The 17,399-nt window shown below is 33.3% G+C and overlaps 1 protein-coding gene across 3 annotated transcripts; it reads left to right on the plus strand.

The window, feature by feature from the left end:
- Positions 1 to 4,495: 4,495 nt before the first annotated feature.
- On the plus strand, positions 4,496 to 17,047 carry LOC107931239 (myosin-1). Of its 3 annotated transcripts, XM_016863067.2 has the most exons (24): positions 4,496 to 4,809; positions 5,557 to 5,869; positions 5,974 to 6,075; positions 6,157 to 6,300; positions 6,394 to 6,544; positions 6,652 to 6,679; positions 7,476 to 7,641; positions 7,722 to 7,785; positions 7,910 to 7,923; positions 8,025 to 8,109; positions 8,467 to 8,570; positions 8,662 to 8,800; positions 9,862 to 9,980; positions 10,716 to 10,868; positions 11,030 to 11,119; positions 11,625 to 11,702; positions 12,259 to 12,417; positions 12,615 to 12,821; positions 13,735 to 13,940; positions 14,113 to 14,248; positions 14,885 to 15,014; positions 15,108 to 15,254; positions 15,642 to 15,709; positions 16,239 to 17,047. In XM_016863067.2, the coding sequence occupies exons 2-24, from the start codon at positions 5,561 to 5,563 to the stop codon at positions 16,896 to 16,898; spliced, it is 3,459 nt and encodes a 1,152-aa protein (XP_016718556.2). In that variant the 5' UTR covers positions 4,496 to 4,809; positions 5,557 to 5,560; the 3' UTR covers positions 16,899 to 17,047. The 3 variants fall into 3 exon arrangements, with proteins under 3 accessions (XP_016718556.2, XP_016718553.2, XP_016718557.2); XM_016863064.2 differs by lacking the exon at positions 4,496 to 4,809 and having other exon boundaries at positions 5,477 to 5,869; XM_016863068.2 differs by lacking the exon at positions 4,496 to 4,809 and having other exon boundaries at positions 5,477 to 5,869; positions 13,852 to 13,940.
- Positions 17,048 to 17,399: the final 352 nt, after the last annotated feature.

Genomic DNA, 17,399 nt, shown 5'->3' on the forward strand with positions numbered 1-17,399 from the left:
TAAAATATCAAATTTTGTAAATATTGAAGGCTAAATTTATTGATTTTTTTAAGTTCAAATCATATTAATAGAATGTATTGGAGGACTAAATTTATTATTAGGTCAATAAAAAAACCCATCTCAGCTTTCCATCACTAATCTAATATCTATACTAAAGGGAAAAAGACTAAAATATTTAATTTTAAAAAAATAATAATTAAATGACTAAAATAAAACGAAAAGCAAATTTAATAAATAATTTTATAATTTACCTTGAAAACTATTTACACAACTAAATGATGCATTGTTGTCAATATTCTCCATCATCATCCTTTATTGAAATTCTTTTGATTGTAATTTCTATATTTCATATAAACTCTTAATTCTTTTTACTTTATTTTAATTTTCATATAAGCTTTGTTTATGTATTTATTTATAATTTTGTTTTGAGCAACATACTCGTCCTCCTATACCATATCAAAAAAAAATATATAAATTTCATAATACAAAAATAAAATAAGAGCATGATACAAATATTTAATTTTCTAACTTCATATTATCAAACAAAATAAAATATTCAATATAATTGTTGTGCCTCAAAGTCACTTGGACACATGTTAGTAAGATAGATAGTGTTGACCTCTCCTTTTACTCCACTTGAGGTAATATCTTGATTGACCATCCGTCCTGATAAGTGGAATGACATCCTTCCGTGAACCACCCATCGGATAAGCATTCTTGACAAGCTCTCTTGCTCTTCGATGATGAGATAAGCACTCACTTATTAAACACTCGTTTTTTAGATGTAAACACTCCTCAAGTGCAAATAGCTCTCAAGGTAATAAAGGGTCTACTTGACCATAACACCTTGTACTAATCAAAGGAATAACAGAATAGGTCCACCATGAATCTCCTTCACGTTCATAAAAGTCATTTACAAACTTGATGGGGCTAGACACCAATCCTACAACATCACGCTAACGGACAAAAGGATCTCTCCTATAAATGCCTTCCCAATAATGAAAAGGGGATTGATTTCCTAACCCTTAAAGTTACTCTGAGCAATTGTTCTCTCTTTCAACAACCAACTTGTCCTCGTATTCCTTTTCGACTCTCCAACGAGTTAAGTGAATCAGTCTCCACAAAACCACCACTTACTCTTCCTTACTTTCCTCTTATATTATACTTTGTATCAACAAGGCCTAAGTATCCAAAATAACCTAATATGGATCCTCCAAAACAATTTTAATGACAAATCAAATGTGTCTTAAAATTCATTATTCATGATGTTAAATTAAGGCATGCGATGCATTTGGGATAGTTTGGATTTATTGTGCAATCTTTTATGTCTTAACTCTAAATATATAAAAATATTTTAAATTTTGATTATTTTTTTTATCTTCAGTTGTGTTTCCTCCTAGTCCTTTATATTTATATTCTTTTTTGTTAATAAAAAAAATGAAAACCACCATTAATTCTTCAATAAAATTATGGATTAAGGATAGGTGTCAAATCTCAAAACTTTCACTTGGAGACAGTATACATCTTCTTCATTTATTTAAGAATTACCTGCTATGTTATTTTAATTAACTTGCAAACCAATTTTTTCATGTGTCATAAAAGTAAAAGTGCATTCGTGTATGTATTTATTATGCAACAAAAAGTTAACCACCGCCATGCTAAATTAATGATATATACAATACATCCATGAGATTGAAAATGATGATGTTTGGTACTCCACATGTTATCCATCAATCGATTTCATTCAAATTTCACTTTATTTTAAGAAATAAATTTTTTATATACTCCAAAAATTAATAAAATTTGACAATGGCATATTATTTCTGGAGTCTGAAAACAATGTAATTTAATTTACATTATTTGTATTCTATAATCTTATATTAAGTAATTTTTATTTAATTAGAACATAATATAAAAGTAACAAATGGTTAAGAATTTCAATATTTAAAATTATATTTTTGTCAATTTGATTCTTATTTTTTTTAGTTAAATTTAATCATTAACCTTTCAAAATGGATCAATTTTGTTATTTTTAATGAAAATGTTGACCACAACATTAATTTTTTACGCCAACCCGCATGGCAATCAATGTATATTTCATGCCGACATATTAGTCTTATATGCCTAGTCAATAAATAATATTAAAATTATAAAATATTTAGAAAATAAAAATTATAAAATTATAAAATTATAAAATATGCCACTTAAATCATTATACGATTTGCCATGTTTAAAATTTTAATGTTTTAGTTAGCATTTTAATTTAAAGAACCATCAGAACAATTATTTAATTGCTTATAAAATAGAGTACTTGAATAGAAATACTTGACTATAGTGGCCACTTCAATTACTGCTACAATAAAATAAAGAAAAACAACACAAAAGATGTTTATGCATTTCGATTTTATTACATCTACAAAACCTAACTTAGCGATAATAATCCATGATCTTTAATCCCAATACAACAAGTGATTTAAGTTCTATCACAATCCGGTATAACAACCTCTTCTTCTTCTTCTTTTTTTTTTATTATCTAAAAACTAGATCTCTCACTTCTAAGTTATAAAACAAAACAACAAATTAATTTTGCTCTATCAAATGTACTCTCACAAAAACGTTCCTTAATGAACAAATAAGTGTTCTCTTGGCTTAGTTACAAAACCTAACAAGTTCTATCAATATATAAGAGTTTTCAAGACTTGCTAACATATTAGATATCGATTTTAGCCCAACCCTATTAACAACTAAAATAGCAAGATGCGATATACTAATAAATACCAATGTACATTGGACTATTGAAGATATGTCTTCAAGGCTATCTCGATGTATTCACCACAATTCAAGGGATTTAATATAAATAATCCCATTTGATTCAATCCTTAAGATCTGTTTCCAAATGGATTGATTTTCGTAGATGAATTTGAATGCTTCCACAATGTCAAACAATAATCATTAACTCAAACATTTTGTTTAAAAAATTAAACTTTCAAATATGGCAAGTAAGACTGAAGACCATAGTGATCACTTCCATTAGCACACAGCCACTTCAAAAATTTGTCTAAATAAATTCAAATATTTTTTAAATGTTGATGATAAATTTTTTTTAAAAAGATTAACAATCAAATTTAACTCAAAATAAAACATTAGGCAAGCCTACCAATGATTATATAACATTTATTTTTCAGCTATATCTAAAGACATCTTGTCAAGTCTTAAGACATATGTTGCAAGGACAATTTTTAAGCTCGAAATTAATGTTTCCAATGGTTAGAATTCATCTTTAACAATCATAAATGTCCACAAATTTATTTTTTGATATAAATACATTTCAAGAATACTTCAAAACAGAAGAGAGAGAGGGTGAGATCCAAGCACCAAGCATCAAGATCAAGAGAAAAGTATTCAAATATTTATTCTTTCATTTCTCTTATAAATATTCTTTAGGCTCTCATTTCATTTCTTCAAGAGTTTAATTTTTTATAAACTCATACCCTTTAGAGATTTCTTTGTTTACTCTCTTACATATCATCAATTCAAAGCTGGGAGGGATTTAATTGAGCCGTAAAAACTATGAAAGGTTCTAGTTTAGGCATAAAAGTTATGGGGAAATGTTTTATCTAATCATTAAGAAAAAGACATTGTTGTAAATGTTATACTTTTCCTTGAAATATATTAATTCTAATAGTGAATTGAGAAATTATTAGTGGTAGAAAGCTAAAGTAATAAAGGTAGGCAATTGAGACTGAACGACTATAAACAGGAATGTCTAAGTTTTTCTTTCATTTTCTTATCATTTGGAATATTTTGTAGAAATTTTGAAAATACTAATTCACTATTTTTTTAGTATTTTCAGACGTAATATTTTGTTTTAGTTAAAAAAGTAAGTGTGATTCATTATTAACGTTGCTTCTCAAGAGAAAAGGTTAGCTTTCATTGAGTAAAGTGATTTGACTTGAATCCCTTTTATCTTCATTCCCATGGTTTGATTGTTTAAGGAGGAGAACTTAACTTTTTTGTTTTGTTCTCTACAACATTGTTATTTGGTGGTCAAATTGTCTCCTATTATGACCAACGTACTGACTCCTCCCATTGTATCTCTTGTTTACTCCCTTGGGACCTATGAATCACTTTTTCTTCTTACTTTTAACCCATTAACGAATATTTAGGATAAACTAAAAAAATTAATGATAGATAACACGTAAAACTTCTCAATAGTTGGGACCATGTCTTGCCAATGGTCGTCTACATGAAGATGGAAAGAATTAGGGGAAAAAAACAGAGAAATTGAAACTGTCTGCCGCCAATATTTCGGAAATAAAAGTGGCAAAATCGTCTTTTCAGCTTATAATCCTAAAACGTTAAATTATACGGTGGAATTAAAAACCTCCAAAATTCAAAATTTTGAGGGAAACGTAAATTAAATTTAAAAAAAAGAGAAAAATTCCATAATTCCCTTTTTTAAAAACGGATATTATTTTATTTTAATCTTTAAATCAGAGGGGAAAAAAAGAGATAGACAAGCAAAAAGCTGCATCCTTCTCCTGACACATTTGATTTTCTCTTTCCCTCTGTACTTTCTTAGAAGCCAAACACGATACACCATCATTCTACTCTTTTGATAGATAAGAGTATATACATTGAGCTTCCTTTTATGGCTTTAACTTAAAAAGAGAATACTTAGCTTTTGCCCGCATTTTCATCTGCGTCTTCCCTAGTAACTTAATTTTTTGGAATCTCGTACCTTTTTCTAGGGTTTTGAGATCCATTGAGGCTTTGAAGTAGTTAATTTTTTAACTAAATTTTCTTGAGGTAAGTGAAGAATGTTGATAATTCTGCTTTCTTTTTCTCTTTCTTATTTGCTATTTTATTGCTTGCTTGGTTCGGCTTAGATTTCGCATATATATATATATTATACATATATTCTCATGCCAATGCTTGTCTGTTTCCTGAGAAAACTGAGAAACTGAAGAAAAGTTTCGAATTTATGACAATTCTTTGCTGCTACTATGAGTAGTTTTAATTATTTATTTCCTTATTATTCACATTATTTTTTTAAGTAGCCAAATGGTAAGGTCCGTTTATGAAGAAAAAATATGAAATTAAATGAAGCTTGAAGGTTTGATTTAAGATTTTAAAGAATTTCTTAAGTTAATATTAGATTGGTGATTTGAAATTGCTCAAAGTTTATAGGAAGCTGTCGTGTAACGTATAGCAAATTCTAGCTGTGATAGTAAACCGTTAACCGCCTTTATGCTTTGAGCTTGTTAATGGCGACCGAGGATGAAGAGCACTGGGGTCTGTATCTTAAACAATGGTCCCCGCCATTTGCATTGCCTGGATAAGTCTTCAAGTGGGGTCTTTTGTTAAAGCTGGATGAAACTTTTGGTGAAATCTGAAACAAAGTGTACCTTTTGATCTCACCCTTTTATATGATTACATTGTCTTAAAGCTCAAATCTCAGGGTTGATGATTGTGAAACACTTAGGAGAAAATGTCTAAGAAAACTGGGGTTCCTCCTTCCCACCGGTTTACTAAATCTTTGCCGGTTGATTTTAGGTTCATGGGTTCTCCGACTCCCAATCCCATCAGATTTGCTGATGTAAATTCTGGAAATAATGGCATAGCCAGCTTGAGTGCCCCTGAAAATGGTGATTCGGGGGCAAAGGTTGTTGAGAGAGTTGAAAATGGTGTTGCTGATGCTGATCAGGCACATGAGGATTCACCATATAATGGGAACACTTTGGTCGTTGAGGACAGGCCTTCTGTGGCTGATGAGGACTTGGTCTCTGCAGCTGCACCATTGCCTTCAGTGTCAAAATCTAACATTGAGCACAGGTGGAGTGACATAACTTCCTACACTACAAAAAAGGTAATTTGTTGCTCTTGGTTTGATAATAGGTTAGCTCTAGTCTTTGTCATGTTAATGGTAATCCTCTTGTTCAACTACTGAATTACGTAATCTTGATATTTCAGAAGGTTCAGTCTTGGTTTCAACTTCCAAATGGGAATTGGGAGCTGGCAAGGATAGTGAAAACTGCAGGGAGCGAGTCTGTTATTTCTCTTCCTGATGGGAAAGTAAGGAATATAAGAAATCTTGAAGTATAAGTTCTTGCATTAAGTAGACATTTGATTCATTTACTTGCATTCCAATTGTAGGTTTTAAATGTAAATTCTGATAGTTTGATACCTGCAAATCCTGATATCCTTGATGGCGTGGATGATCTCATGCAACTTAGTTATTTAAATGAGCCATCAGTCTTGTTTGATCTCCAATATAGATACAGTCGAGATATGATATATGTAAGAGCTCATACTTATTTCTATTAATTTTGAACCAGCACTGAAGTTTGGTGTTCACTAATGCTGTTATTGTTATAATCATATTCATTTTAGACGAAGGCAGGACCAGTTTTGGTTGCTATCAATCCTTTTAAAAAGGTTTCTTTATATGGAAATAACTATATTGAAGCATACAAGAATAAATCCATTGAGAGCCCACATGTCTATGCAATTGCAGACACAGCTATCCGAGAAATGACACAAGGTACTTTCAATTTCTTGAAGTTGTTATATTGGTTTTTATTCTTATTAATTTTGATATTATAATAATTTGCGGTTGTAATATGTTTTTTTCTTTTTTCTTTTATGCAGATGAAGTAAATCAGTCTATCATCATAAGGTTGCTATTTGTTCGCTTTCCTTCTCTGAGTGTATTTTTACATGGATTCTACTTTTATTGAGTTAGGATGCACAACAATGAAGATGAAAAGGGGGGAGGGGGGTAGAGTTTTTGAAGGATGACCTCTAACTTAGTGCCTATTTGTAGGATGTCTAAGATTGTTCCTAAATTCGTAAAGTATATTTTTTACAGTTTCATTTAACCAATTCCATGTTAATTTTGGGTGGTTCCTCTTTTTTTTCTTTAGTAAGTTTTCTAGGAGATTCTCTTTATTTGTCCTACTTTCAGTAGTCCTCTTTATCTTTGAGTAAACACTTCTCTGCATGTTTTTTAAACTGGACCAGTGGTCGAACCGGTCAGACCACTGGTTCGCCGGTCCAATGGGTCTGACAGGTTCAACCGGTCCATTTAAAAATTATTAAAAATTCAAAAAAATAATAATAAATTAAAAAATCTGGTTCCCGGGTCAACCGGCTCAAAGCCCCTTTCTCTGACTAGCATCATTGGTTCGAACATCATTGGTTTTCTGTGGATGTGTAATATTTTATTCTCTGACTAGCATCCATATGTTGACTTTTGAGTAGTTGTGGTGGTGCTGCTTTGATGCAGTTCGGAAAATAAGTGGTGTGGAATGTAGTCTTAAAATTCAACACTTCATATTACATTTGTAATAATTTGTATCATGAAATATCTGATTATAATCAATGGAGCGCATCTTGGGGATTTATAACAGCTGGTTTTGTTTTCATCCCATGTGTCTATGCGTGTAATGGTTGTTCTGATTTGCATTTTCTAGTGGTGAGAGTGGAGCAGGGAAAACTGAGACTGCGAAGATAGCAATGCAATATTTGGCAGCTCTTGGTGGTGGTATTGGAATAGAGTATGAAATATTGAAGACCAATCCTATCTTAGAAGCATTTGGTAATGCAAAAACATTAAGAAATGACAACTCAAGCCGCTTTGTAAGTCTCCTGCCTCTCAAAAACTTTTTCCTTGATGAGATGGCATTCTAAGAAGAATAATTTGGGTGTATATTTCTCAGGGAAAGTTGATTGAAATCCATTTTAGTGAAACTGGAAAAATATCCGGGGCCAAGATTCAAACTTGTAAGCTCATTTTTGCTACTGATGTCCTGTATTGAAATTCATTTCTTTGAGCATATTTAATTTTCCTTCTTAAAATTTGTAACTAACATCAAGTTTGAATATGTTTTCTCCTCCAAATGGGCAGTTTTACTAGAGAAGGTAGTTCTTATAACACCTTTTTTCATTGTTTTGTGCCATTTGGTCTATTATTTTACTACGTATGAGTTGATAATTTAATCTTTAATCTATTATATGAACAGTCTAGAGTGGTCCAATGTGCGGAGGGAGAAAGGTCTTACCATATTTTTTATCAGCTTTGTGCTGGTGCTCCTCGTACCCTCCGAGGTATATTTTCTCTTTGGTCTAATATGCTTTGTTTCAATAACATCTAGGGATACAAGTGTGTTCTTTTTTGCTAGGTTGCATATTCTTCTCATCTTTGAGCTTATGAGTATTTTTTTTTCTATCAATAGCAAATGTTTTCCACAATGAATGCCTCAATACATATTTTGAGTTTAACTCTCCTAAATATGGTAGTAGCAAAGTATACATGAGATGAATAGCTTACTCTGTTTCCTTCCCTTTTATGCTGTTAATTTCTTGGAATAATCTCCTAATTATGTTATTCTAAAGAATCGTGTTCAACTTTTTGCAATATTCAATTATGCCTTTTGCCTTTGCTCATTCATTTTGGGCCTACAGAGAAGCTAAATTTGAAGGATGTGAATGAGTATAAATATTTGAATCAGAGTAATTGCTATGCTATTACTGGGATGGATGATGCTGAACAATTTCACATTGTTAAGGTACTTACTTGTTTCTCATTAATTATATCTCTTCCATTCATAGTCATTTGCCACAATAAATGGTATATACTGTTTTATGGTCTAATTTCAGGAAGCTTTGGATATTGTCCATGTTAGTGAAGAAGACCAAGAGAGTGTCTTTGCAATGCTTGCTGCAGTACTATGGCTGGGAAATATCTCATTCAACATGATTGATAATGAAAACCATGTTGAAGCTGTGGCAGATGAAAGTAAGAAATTTCCAAAAACCACTTTGAAAAGATTCTTACTAATTGGATTACCCTCATGCTTTTCTGTTCTATTATTGTTGTTGTTTTATACCTTGTGACCCTTCATAGATGTTAGAAAACTCTTCCATATAGCTTTTCCCGTATCCTTCCCCTTCAAATTCCTCCTCTTAGAAAGGGAAAAAGTGAAATGGAGGCTCAAGATAAATTCAAATTAAACACCATTAAGTGGTCTTACCCTGATATGAATCTTTGGGGAACCACACCCCAAAAGCTAGCTATTGAGGTTGGAGAGCCTAGGTGCATATAAACCCCACTAGGAAATTCCATACTTTCTATGTGAGGTCCACGTCCCATACCTTGCAATTGTGCACATAATGGTCCACCACGCTCTGCAGTCCCAAATCCCATGCGGGCTGGGTTTGTGTTAGCTTAATCTAGCCCTGGGCAAACACTGCAATACTGACATCACCACCCACGTTGCACGATTGCAACTGAGAGAGATGGTGACTGGCTTTGATACCAATTGATATTGACTTGGAGAAAGACAACCCAAAAGCCAGCAATAGAGGTTGGAGAGCCTAAGTCCATTAAACGCCACTAGGAATCCCATACTTCCAAGTCCCACACCTTTTGCAATTGTGCACATAACATTCCCTCATCGGTTAAGTTTAGAATTTTCTGTGGCCTTACACTTAAGTTATATATCTATACTTATTGCCAATTAATTTTAGGTTGGATGCCTAGAAAATGGTATTAAAGGCTAGTTTGTTTGTTAGACCCGTTTGTTGTTTTAGTGATTTTACTGGCAGATTTTTTATGGGTGAGAATTCTTTGTGCCAGAGCCAAGTTTCCATTATACTAGGTCTTCTTGTTTTTTTAGTTTTTACTTATTTTCCTTTGTATTAGGCAGTTGCACTCTTCTTTCTTTTTAATGGTGCTGATATGCCTTCTAAAATTTCTTCGTTGGCATGATATGTAACTTGTTTTGCTTCTATTACTATTTTACTTCTGCTGCTTTGCTTGAGCTTATCTGATCTCTGAAGACTATAATATTACTTCAGGTCTAATCAATGTAGCTCAGTTGATTGGATGTGAAACTGTGGACCTGAATCTGGCTTTATCTACTCGCAAAATGAGAGTTGGTCATGATAATATTATCCAAAAACTAACACTATCCCAGGTAAGAATCTTTCATTGCACAAATATTGTACTGTCTAGTTAGTCTTTAAAAGTGTAAGTGTGGTATCTAGGTTTAAGGTAGAGCATGTAAAAGATGGTTTCTTTTGATAAAAAATTTTCTATGTGGAAACTTTGATTAACATTCCTGGGACTTATTTTTCTCCCTCATGGCTTTCCTGCGTCATGTTTGAAGGTTTGCCCGTTTACTGAAGCTGGCTGGAAGAAGGCTTGGGTTGCTTTGATCTCAATATTGTTCTAGTTCTATGCTACCTGATATCCGTATCTCTCCTCTTAACCTGGAGGAAATCTCTAAGATTCCATGATTATGGAAATATGTATATGACTGCTCTGCCATGTTTCGAATAATGAAATTAGAGAACTAAATATGAAAGTATTTGATGATATAACATTTTTGGGTTCACATGACTGAAGATTTGATGATACAACATCTTCGGGTTCATGTGACTGCTGCAGCGTTGTCTATTCTTATCTAAATGAAAATGGGATTTATAATTGCAAGGTTTTGCTCTCTTTCGTTCAAATGGGATGAATTAAATTATCTTATTATTATGTTTTGCTGTGTGTTTCATGCATGACACTTCAGCTTCACTAAATCTCTAAGCTGCCTACTCTGACTGACTCCTATAGTCTAACCTGTTACCGTTGGAAGCATTTTTCTTGATATTCTCATTTTAAGACTTTCTGACATAATAAATATACTCTTTTCATTTTTCAGGCGATCGACACAAGAGATGCGTTGGCAAAATCAATTTATGCATGTTTGTTTGAGTGGCTGGTAGAACAAATTAACAAATCGCTTGCTGTTGGCAAGAGGCGAACTGGCAGATCCATCAGCATTCTTGATATTTATGGCTTTGAATCATTTGGTGTACGTTTCGCTTATGCCGCACTTGTGTGTGTGTGTGGCTCCCTGTGTGTCCAAATTCACATTTGACATTTTTATTTTATTCCTCCCTCCCTGTGTGTGTGGCCCTAATTCACATTTGACATTTTCTTGTGTTATTCATTCAACATCATTTGTTTATACAGAGGAATAGTTTTGAGCAGTTCTGCATTAATTATGCAAATGAGAGATTGCAGCAGCACTTTAATCGTCATTTATTCAAGTTGGAGCAGGAGGTACCTTCTTTCTGCTTCATATGATTGGATTAAGAGTTTGATTGATTTGAATTGTCATGGCATTTATAGAATCTGACTGAAACTTGATAGATTTCTTCTATCTTTCTGAGTTGGTATGTCTTATACTGGGTTAATAATGTCCAGTGGCAGCTTGAAAGTTTTATGAATTTGTATAATGGAAAATATCTATTCACTTTCTTTGGCTGGGGAGAGTTAGCATAGTGATGAATCATTGAGTTTTCAAGATAATTATTGATGATTGAAGTTATGCAGTTGAAGTGAGGGCATGTAAAAACTTTCTCCATCATGAGCTAATGACGAATGCTGAAAGATAAACTTGCTCAAGAAAAGTTTTAACTCTTGAATTAATCTTTTTATAAAAGATAATAATACATTGATTTGCTTTTTCTTTGGTCAGTTAGTGTTGGTTGAGAAGTAGTTTGATTTAATCCAAAGAAGACCTGTGAATTTCACAATGATTTTTAATCCTTTTTCTCCCTTTTAGGAATACATCCAAGATGGCATTGACTGGGCAAAGGTTGATTTTGATGACAACCAAGATTGTCTTAATCTTTTTGAAAAGGTAAGGAGTTCTTTTTTAATGCTTCAGCTTAACGGTATGCTTTCCATGTATGTGCTTGGTGTAGGAAACATACTTTCAAGCAAATGTTGTTATTTGAGGGTCCCACAAAAGCATGCCTGCTTTGGTGTCATTTTGATCTTGCTATTCTTCATGTCTCATAACCTCTTCAGTTTGGTTGTATAAAAAGGGAAAAACTTAGCTTATAATTTTGAAATGAAAAAGTAGCTTTCATGGTATGTTTCCTGCACTCCTGTTATTTGGTTCAACAAAAGTTGCTTGTGTCCTATACAAGATTTGCTAATTATCATATTACATGGTACTAAAGCAAAGAATGTACATAAATATATTGTATATTCTACATTTCTAGTATGAAAAGCATGTATATTTCTTTCCCCGTCTTTTCATTGAGTTGAAGGTAGAAATTGTGGGAATGACAACAATAGTTGATCTGAAATTTTGATGCTCGCCTCTATTTTTTTTATCTTTTATTCTTTGCAGCATCTATTTATGAACTATGCTTCTTCAAATCTTAATCTTTTTTAAAAGTTATATGCAGAAACCTTTGGGATTATTGTCTCTGTTAGATGAGGAATCCACTTTTCCAAATGGCACTGACATCACGTTTGCCAACAAGCTCAAGCAGCATCTGAATTCTAATCCTTGTTTTAGGGGAGAGCGAGAAAAAGCTTTTACTGTCTCTCATTTTGCAGGAGAGGTATTTACCTTTCTAATTCATTGGTTGTTAATTCTAGTGTTCCTCTTTTTGTGTTTCAAAGGGGCTTGCATCTAGTTTCTCCTTCTCCTTTTCCTCTTTGTATAAATATTGGTGGTGGAAGAAAGATGTGTCACTTGCGGTTTTTATTTATTCTTTCTATGTGACCATTTGACATTTCTTCCTGGTCCCCAACTCAGGTTACATATGACACAACTGGATTTCTTGAGAAGAACAGAGACTTGCTACACCTGGATTCAATTCAACTACTGTCCTTGTGTTCGTGCCACCTTCCTCAGATATTTGCATCAAATATGCTCAACCAATCTGAAAAGGCTGTAGTTGGTCCTTTACATAAAGCTGGTGGTGCAGATTCCCAGAAGCTAAGTGTTGCAACAAAATTTAAGGTTAATTCCTTTCCAAATTTCAAGTGCACCCTTGGTTCAGAATGTATATCTATCATATAATTAATAAGCATGAATATGTGAAAGAAGCTTCTATGGAATTACAAGCACAAGTATTACATGTTAAAATTTGTATCTTCTCATTCTTTCTATTTAATAAAGGAAACAGAGAGTTTTGATTTTCTTATTTGTATTACAATTCAACACTTTTTCTTGGCGTTTATGAAACTCTTTAGCTTTTAGCAGAATTTGTTACTGATCAATTTGGGATGGGTGGTCCATCTCCAATGTAACTGGATCCAATTGATCCGGTCTATATTTAGATCGTTACCACATTTTAATGTGCAGCATTTACAACCTTTTCAATTAAAATAAATCTCTTATTTTTCTCATTCATGGAAAAGACTAGTTTCATTGCTTATTGGCTGATCTTCTTTTGCTTTTGATGACTGTTTAATTATTTGTATGAGGTCCACCTGCTGTGTAGAGTGAAGAAAGTTATGCATGTTTTTAAAAATAATCAATAGTGGTTGGTTTGGTTTGGTTTGATTTGATTTGCCATGAAACGATTGTGCATCCATGGACAATCCCAGTGATTAGTGAAGTATTTAAGATTCAATACATGTGGAGGTTGTCATCCTAGTAGGTTAGCACTATTTCTCATGTTGTGTCCTTTGATATTATTTTATGTGAACTTAATATAGTCTCTGTTGAATTATTGATTCAACTTTTTTATGTGCTTGGCTTTCTTGTAAAAGTAGTTCAGCCTTTTTGTGAATATGGAATATGGTTGGAGTATGAAAGAGACTAGATTTCTGTCCTTAGAATGGAAATCATAGTGTTAATATAAACTCTGCTACTTTTTGAATGGTACTCTTTTGGATATCATAGTTGCATTTTTTCCCCTATAACTCAGAGTCAACTCTTCCAACTAATGCAACGTCTAGAGAGCACTACTCCACATTTCATACGGTGTATAAAGCCTAATAACTTACAGTCTCCTGGATCATATGAGCAAGGACTTGTTTTGCAGCAACTGAGATGTTGTGGAGTCCTAGAGGTGGTTCGTATATCACGGTCTGGCTTTCCCAGCAGAATGTCTCACCAAAAGTTTGCAAGAAGGTAACGAAGAGGAAATTATTTTCTGTTTGTTGAAGTGAGATGCATTTACCTTCTCTTTTTTTTCTTCTTGTTTTGACTTTTAAGAGTTCGTCCATAACTGTTCAGGATTGATTCATTTTCACTTTTTCTTTGGGTTTTTAGCTGTTAATGTTTGTTTTGTACCTTTCCTCAGGTATGGTTTTCTTCTATTGGAAAATGTTGCCTCCCAAGATCCACTTAGCGTTTCAGTTGCAATTCTTCATCAGTTCAACATTTTGCCAGAGATGTACCAAGTTGGCTACACAAAATTGTTTTTCCGTACTGGGCAGGTCAGTAAAAGGATCATGATGGGTTCATCTTGTGTGGTTTACCCACTTTTTGCTCCCCCTCTTTTATGGGGCTCTTTTTAGGAAAAGGGGGAGTGGGCTTTGTGTTTTTAGACTTCCTTGGCTGCTGAATAACGCTGAGCCAGTTAAATAGAATGCATATTTTGATTATGCACAATAAAGTTTAAGTAGTTACCCTTTGAGCATGAGTCCTTTGTTGAAACTATTTATGTAAAAAAAGATTATCATAAGCATACTTTCATTTTGGCATTGTCTATACAAAAATAGAACAAAATAATATGGATTTTTTAAATAGATAAATACATTCTCTTTATAATGCTGATATTTTTATTTGACTCGAGTCAAACTCAATCCCAATGCCTTGGTGCTGTAACTCTTCGCCTCAAAAGTCTTGAAAGCCAGGTGAATTTTGAAAACATTGATGTCAATGCTTGTAACTCAAAATAGAAATGCTTAAGAATGTCTATCTACTTCGTAACCTTGAGTTTAATTGATATTACAAGGACATTCTGAGCAGATTGAGGTTCTATCTCTTGATTGTCACAATTGTAAAATATCCTGCAGTATGTTTTATTGTGTTTTCTTGATAAACTCATATAAGATTAATAATTGATGCAGATTGGGATTCTCGAGGATACAAGGAATCATACTCTTCATGGCATTTTACGTGTTCAAAGCTGCTTCAGAGGGCATCAAGCTTGGCGCCACTTCAAGGAGCTTCAAAGAGGGATTGCTACCTTGCAGTCATGTATTCACATTTTCTGATTTTTATTGCTTTTAAGTTATATTATACAAAATAAGAAACTGTCAAGACGTGATTTTTTTATTTCTCTCACTACAGTTGTCAGAGGAGAGAAAGCCAGGCAAGAATATGCAGTCTTACTGCAGAGGCATAGAGCTGCTGTTGTTATACAAAAGTGGATTAAAGGCAGGAATGCGAAGAAAACATTCAAGAAAATTAACGATGCATCAATTGTGATACAATCAGGTTATTTTCTCACCTTGAATTTAAAGTACAAACATACAAAGCAATGTAATGCCTCTTTTTGTTTCCTGGCTGCCATGGTATGGCCAGTTTGCGGATAGAGATGTTTCTCTGTTTTAACCATGAGTTTATGTGAAAGATTTTCAAATACATCCAAATGCATTTCTTATGTAATTTCCAGGAAATTTAAAAAGGATGGCTGGCAAGCATTTAATATTTATGAAATTGATGGCCCTCCATAAGAGAATTTTGATAAATTAGGTTTTGGCTGCCAAGACTAGAAAGATATATGTCAACGCAGGTTTAAGTTGGACATTTTCTTCTATTAAGTCGGTGTCTGAAAATCATTGTCACTTAAAATTTCACTATTATGCCTTCTCTATGCTGTAGTTATTCGTGGCTGGTTGGTCAGAAGATGCTCTCAAGATATAGGACTACTCAAACCTGGGGGCTCTAAGGTACATCGACCAACATATTGTGTTTAACTCAAATTTTACTTTGTTTTGAGTTTTCATGTGATTCATTATTACTAAGATTTATCAAATACCTTCGTACTTTATCTGGGGAATGATGCTAAATTTTCTTTTGTAACAATGCATCTTTGATCCATATATTTTTTTTGAAGATGGTTCTCCATATTTTATTACTGAAGCTTGGGGATATTATTATATTAAATACCAACACTTTTGAAAATTGGCCTTGACTCTCGCAAATCCTCCTCTCTTCTTTGGTCTCGTTGCATTTTTCTCTACTTTTCTTAGTTCAATATAGACTTGTTCGATAGTCACACTGCTTGGAAAATGTGTCTTGTATTGCAAAAGAACATAAAAAACTGTTTCTGAAACTGTTTGGGGATCAGTGTGTTCTGTGATCGCTTTTTGGTTTTTGAATCTTTCTTTTGACTGTTATACAGACTAATTTTTTAGTATTCTTCTTACTGGTGGTATTTGCACTTGGCACCTTAAGTAATAATAGATTTTGATGCAGGAAAATGAATCAGATGAGGTGCTGGTCAAGTCATCATTTCTCTCTGAAGTACAGCGCCGAGTTCTCAAAGCCGAGGCTGTTCTGAGGGAGAAGGAAGAGGAAAACGATATCCTCCATCAACGACTCCAACAATACGAAAGCCGTTGGTCTGAGTATGAGGTAAAAATGAAGTCCATGGAAGAAGTATGGCAGAAACAAATGAGGTCCCTAGAATCCAGTCTCTCAATAGCAAAGAAGAGCCTAGCAGTTGACGAGTTGGAGAGAAATTCAGATGCATCAGTTAATACAAGTGATGAAAGAGAATATTGCTGGGATACTGGAAGCAACCATAAGGGTCCAGAGAGCAACGGGTTGAGACCAATGAGTGCAGGTTTGAGTGTTATAAGTCGGCTGGCAGAGGAGTTCGAGCAGAGGAGTCAAGTTTTCGGTGATGATGCCAAGTTCTTAGTGGAAGTAAAATCAGGGCAGGTTGAAGCAAGCCTGAATCCGGATCGTGAACTTAGAAGATTGAAGCAGATGTTTGAAACATGGAAGAAGGATTATGCAGTAAGGCTACGAGAAACAAAAGTGGTGTTAAGTAAACTTGGAAATGAAGAAGGTGCACTTGACAGGGTGAAAAAGAAGTGGTGGGGCAGGAGGAACAGCACAAGGGATACTTGAACAAAATATATGTTATAATATGTTTGATGTGTTGCTGTTCGCTGCATGTTGTAGGTAAGGAATTATTATTGCTATGTTATTTGGATTGAACTCCAAAGTGTTGGATGCAAAAATATGTCCCACATAGGGACGAGTTTTGTTATTCTAAATCACAGTGCATACATACCCAAAGTTTAACATATGTATATCATCATCATCATCATCATCATCATCATTATTATGTCCACGTACCTAATTATTTTGCAAATATCTATGTACTAAAAAATTGAGTACTATTTTTTTATGCTTAAAAACATTGTCTGTTATTACCAAAAAGATAAAAGATGTAGAGGGACCAATGAGCTGGTTTTTGTTTTTTGGGTAAATGTACATATGTGAAGTCTTTTTATTATAGAGATTGAATTAAATTAATCCATTTATTATTAAATGTATTAATTTAATTCATGTGTTAATAAAATTAATTAAATTAGAAGAAAATTAACATTTATTATTTAAAAAATA

The sequence above is a fragment of the Gossypium hirsutum genome, chromosome A12 (genome assembly GCF_007990345.1).
Source record: "Gossypium hirsutum isolate 1008001.06 chromosome A12, Gossypium_hirsutum_v2.1, whole genome shotgun sequence".
Lineage (NCBI taxonomy): Eukaryota > Viridiplantae > Streptophyta > Magnoliopsida > Malvales > Malvaceae > Gossypium > Gossypium hirsutum.

Excerpts from the sequence above, each read along its gene's own strand:
- LOC107931239 (XM_016863064.2), top strand. The coding sequence starts at position 5,492 with ATGTCTAAGAAAACTGGGGTTCCTCCTTCCCACCGGTTTACTAAATCT. Across the intron at positions 6,076-6,156 it reads TTTCTCTTCCTGATGGGAAA|GTTTTAAATGTAAATTCTGA; the intron begins GTAAGGAATATA and ends TTCCAATTGTAG. Across the intron at positions 8,801-9,861 it reads TGAAGCTGTGGCAGATGAAA|GTCTAATCAATGTAGCTCAG; the intron begins GTAAGAAATTTC and ends ATATTACTTCAG.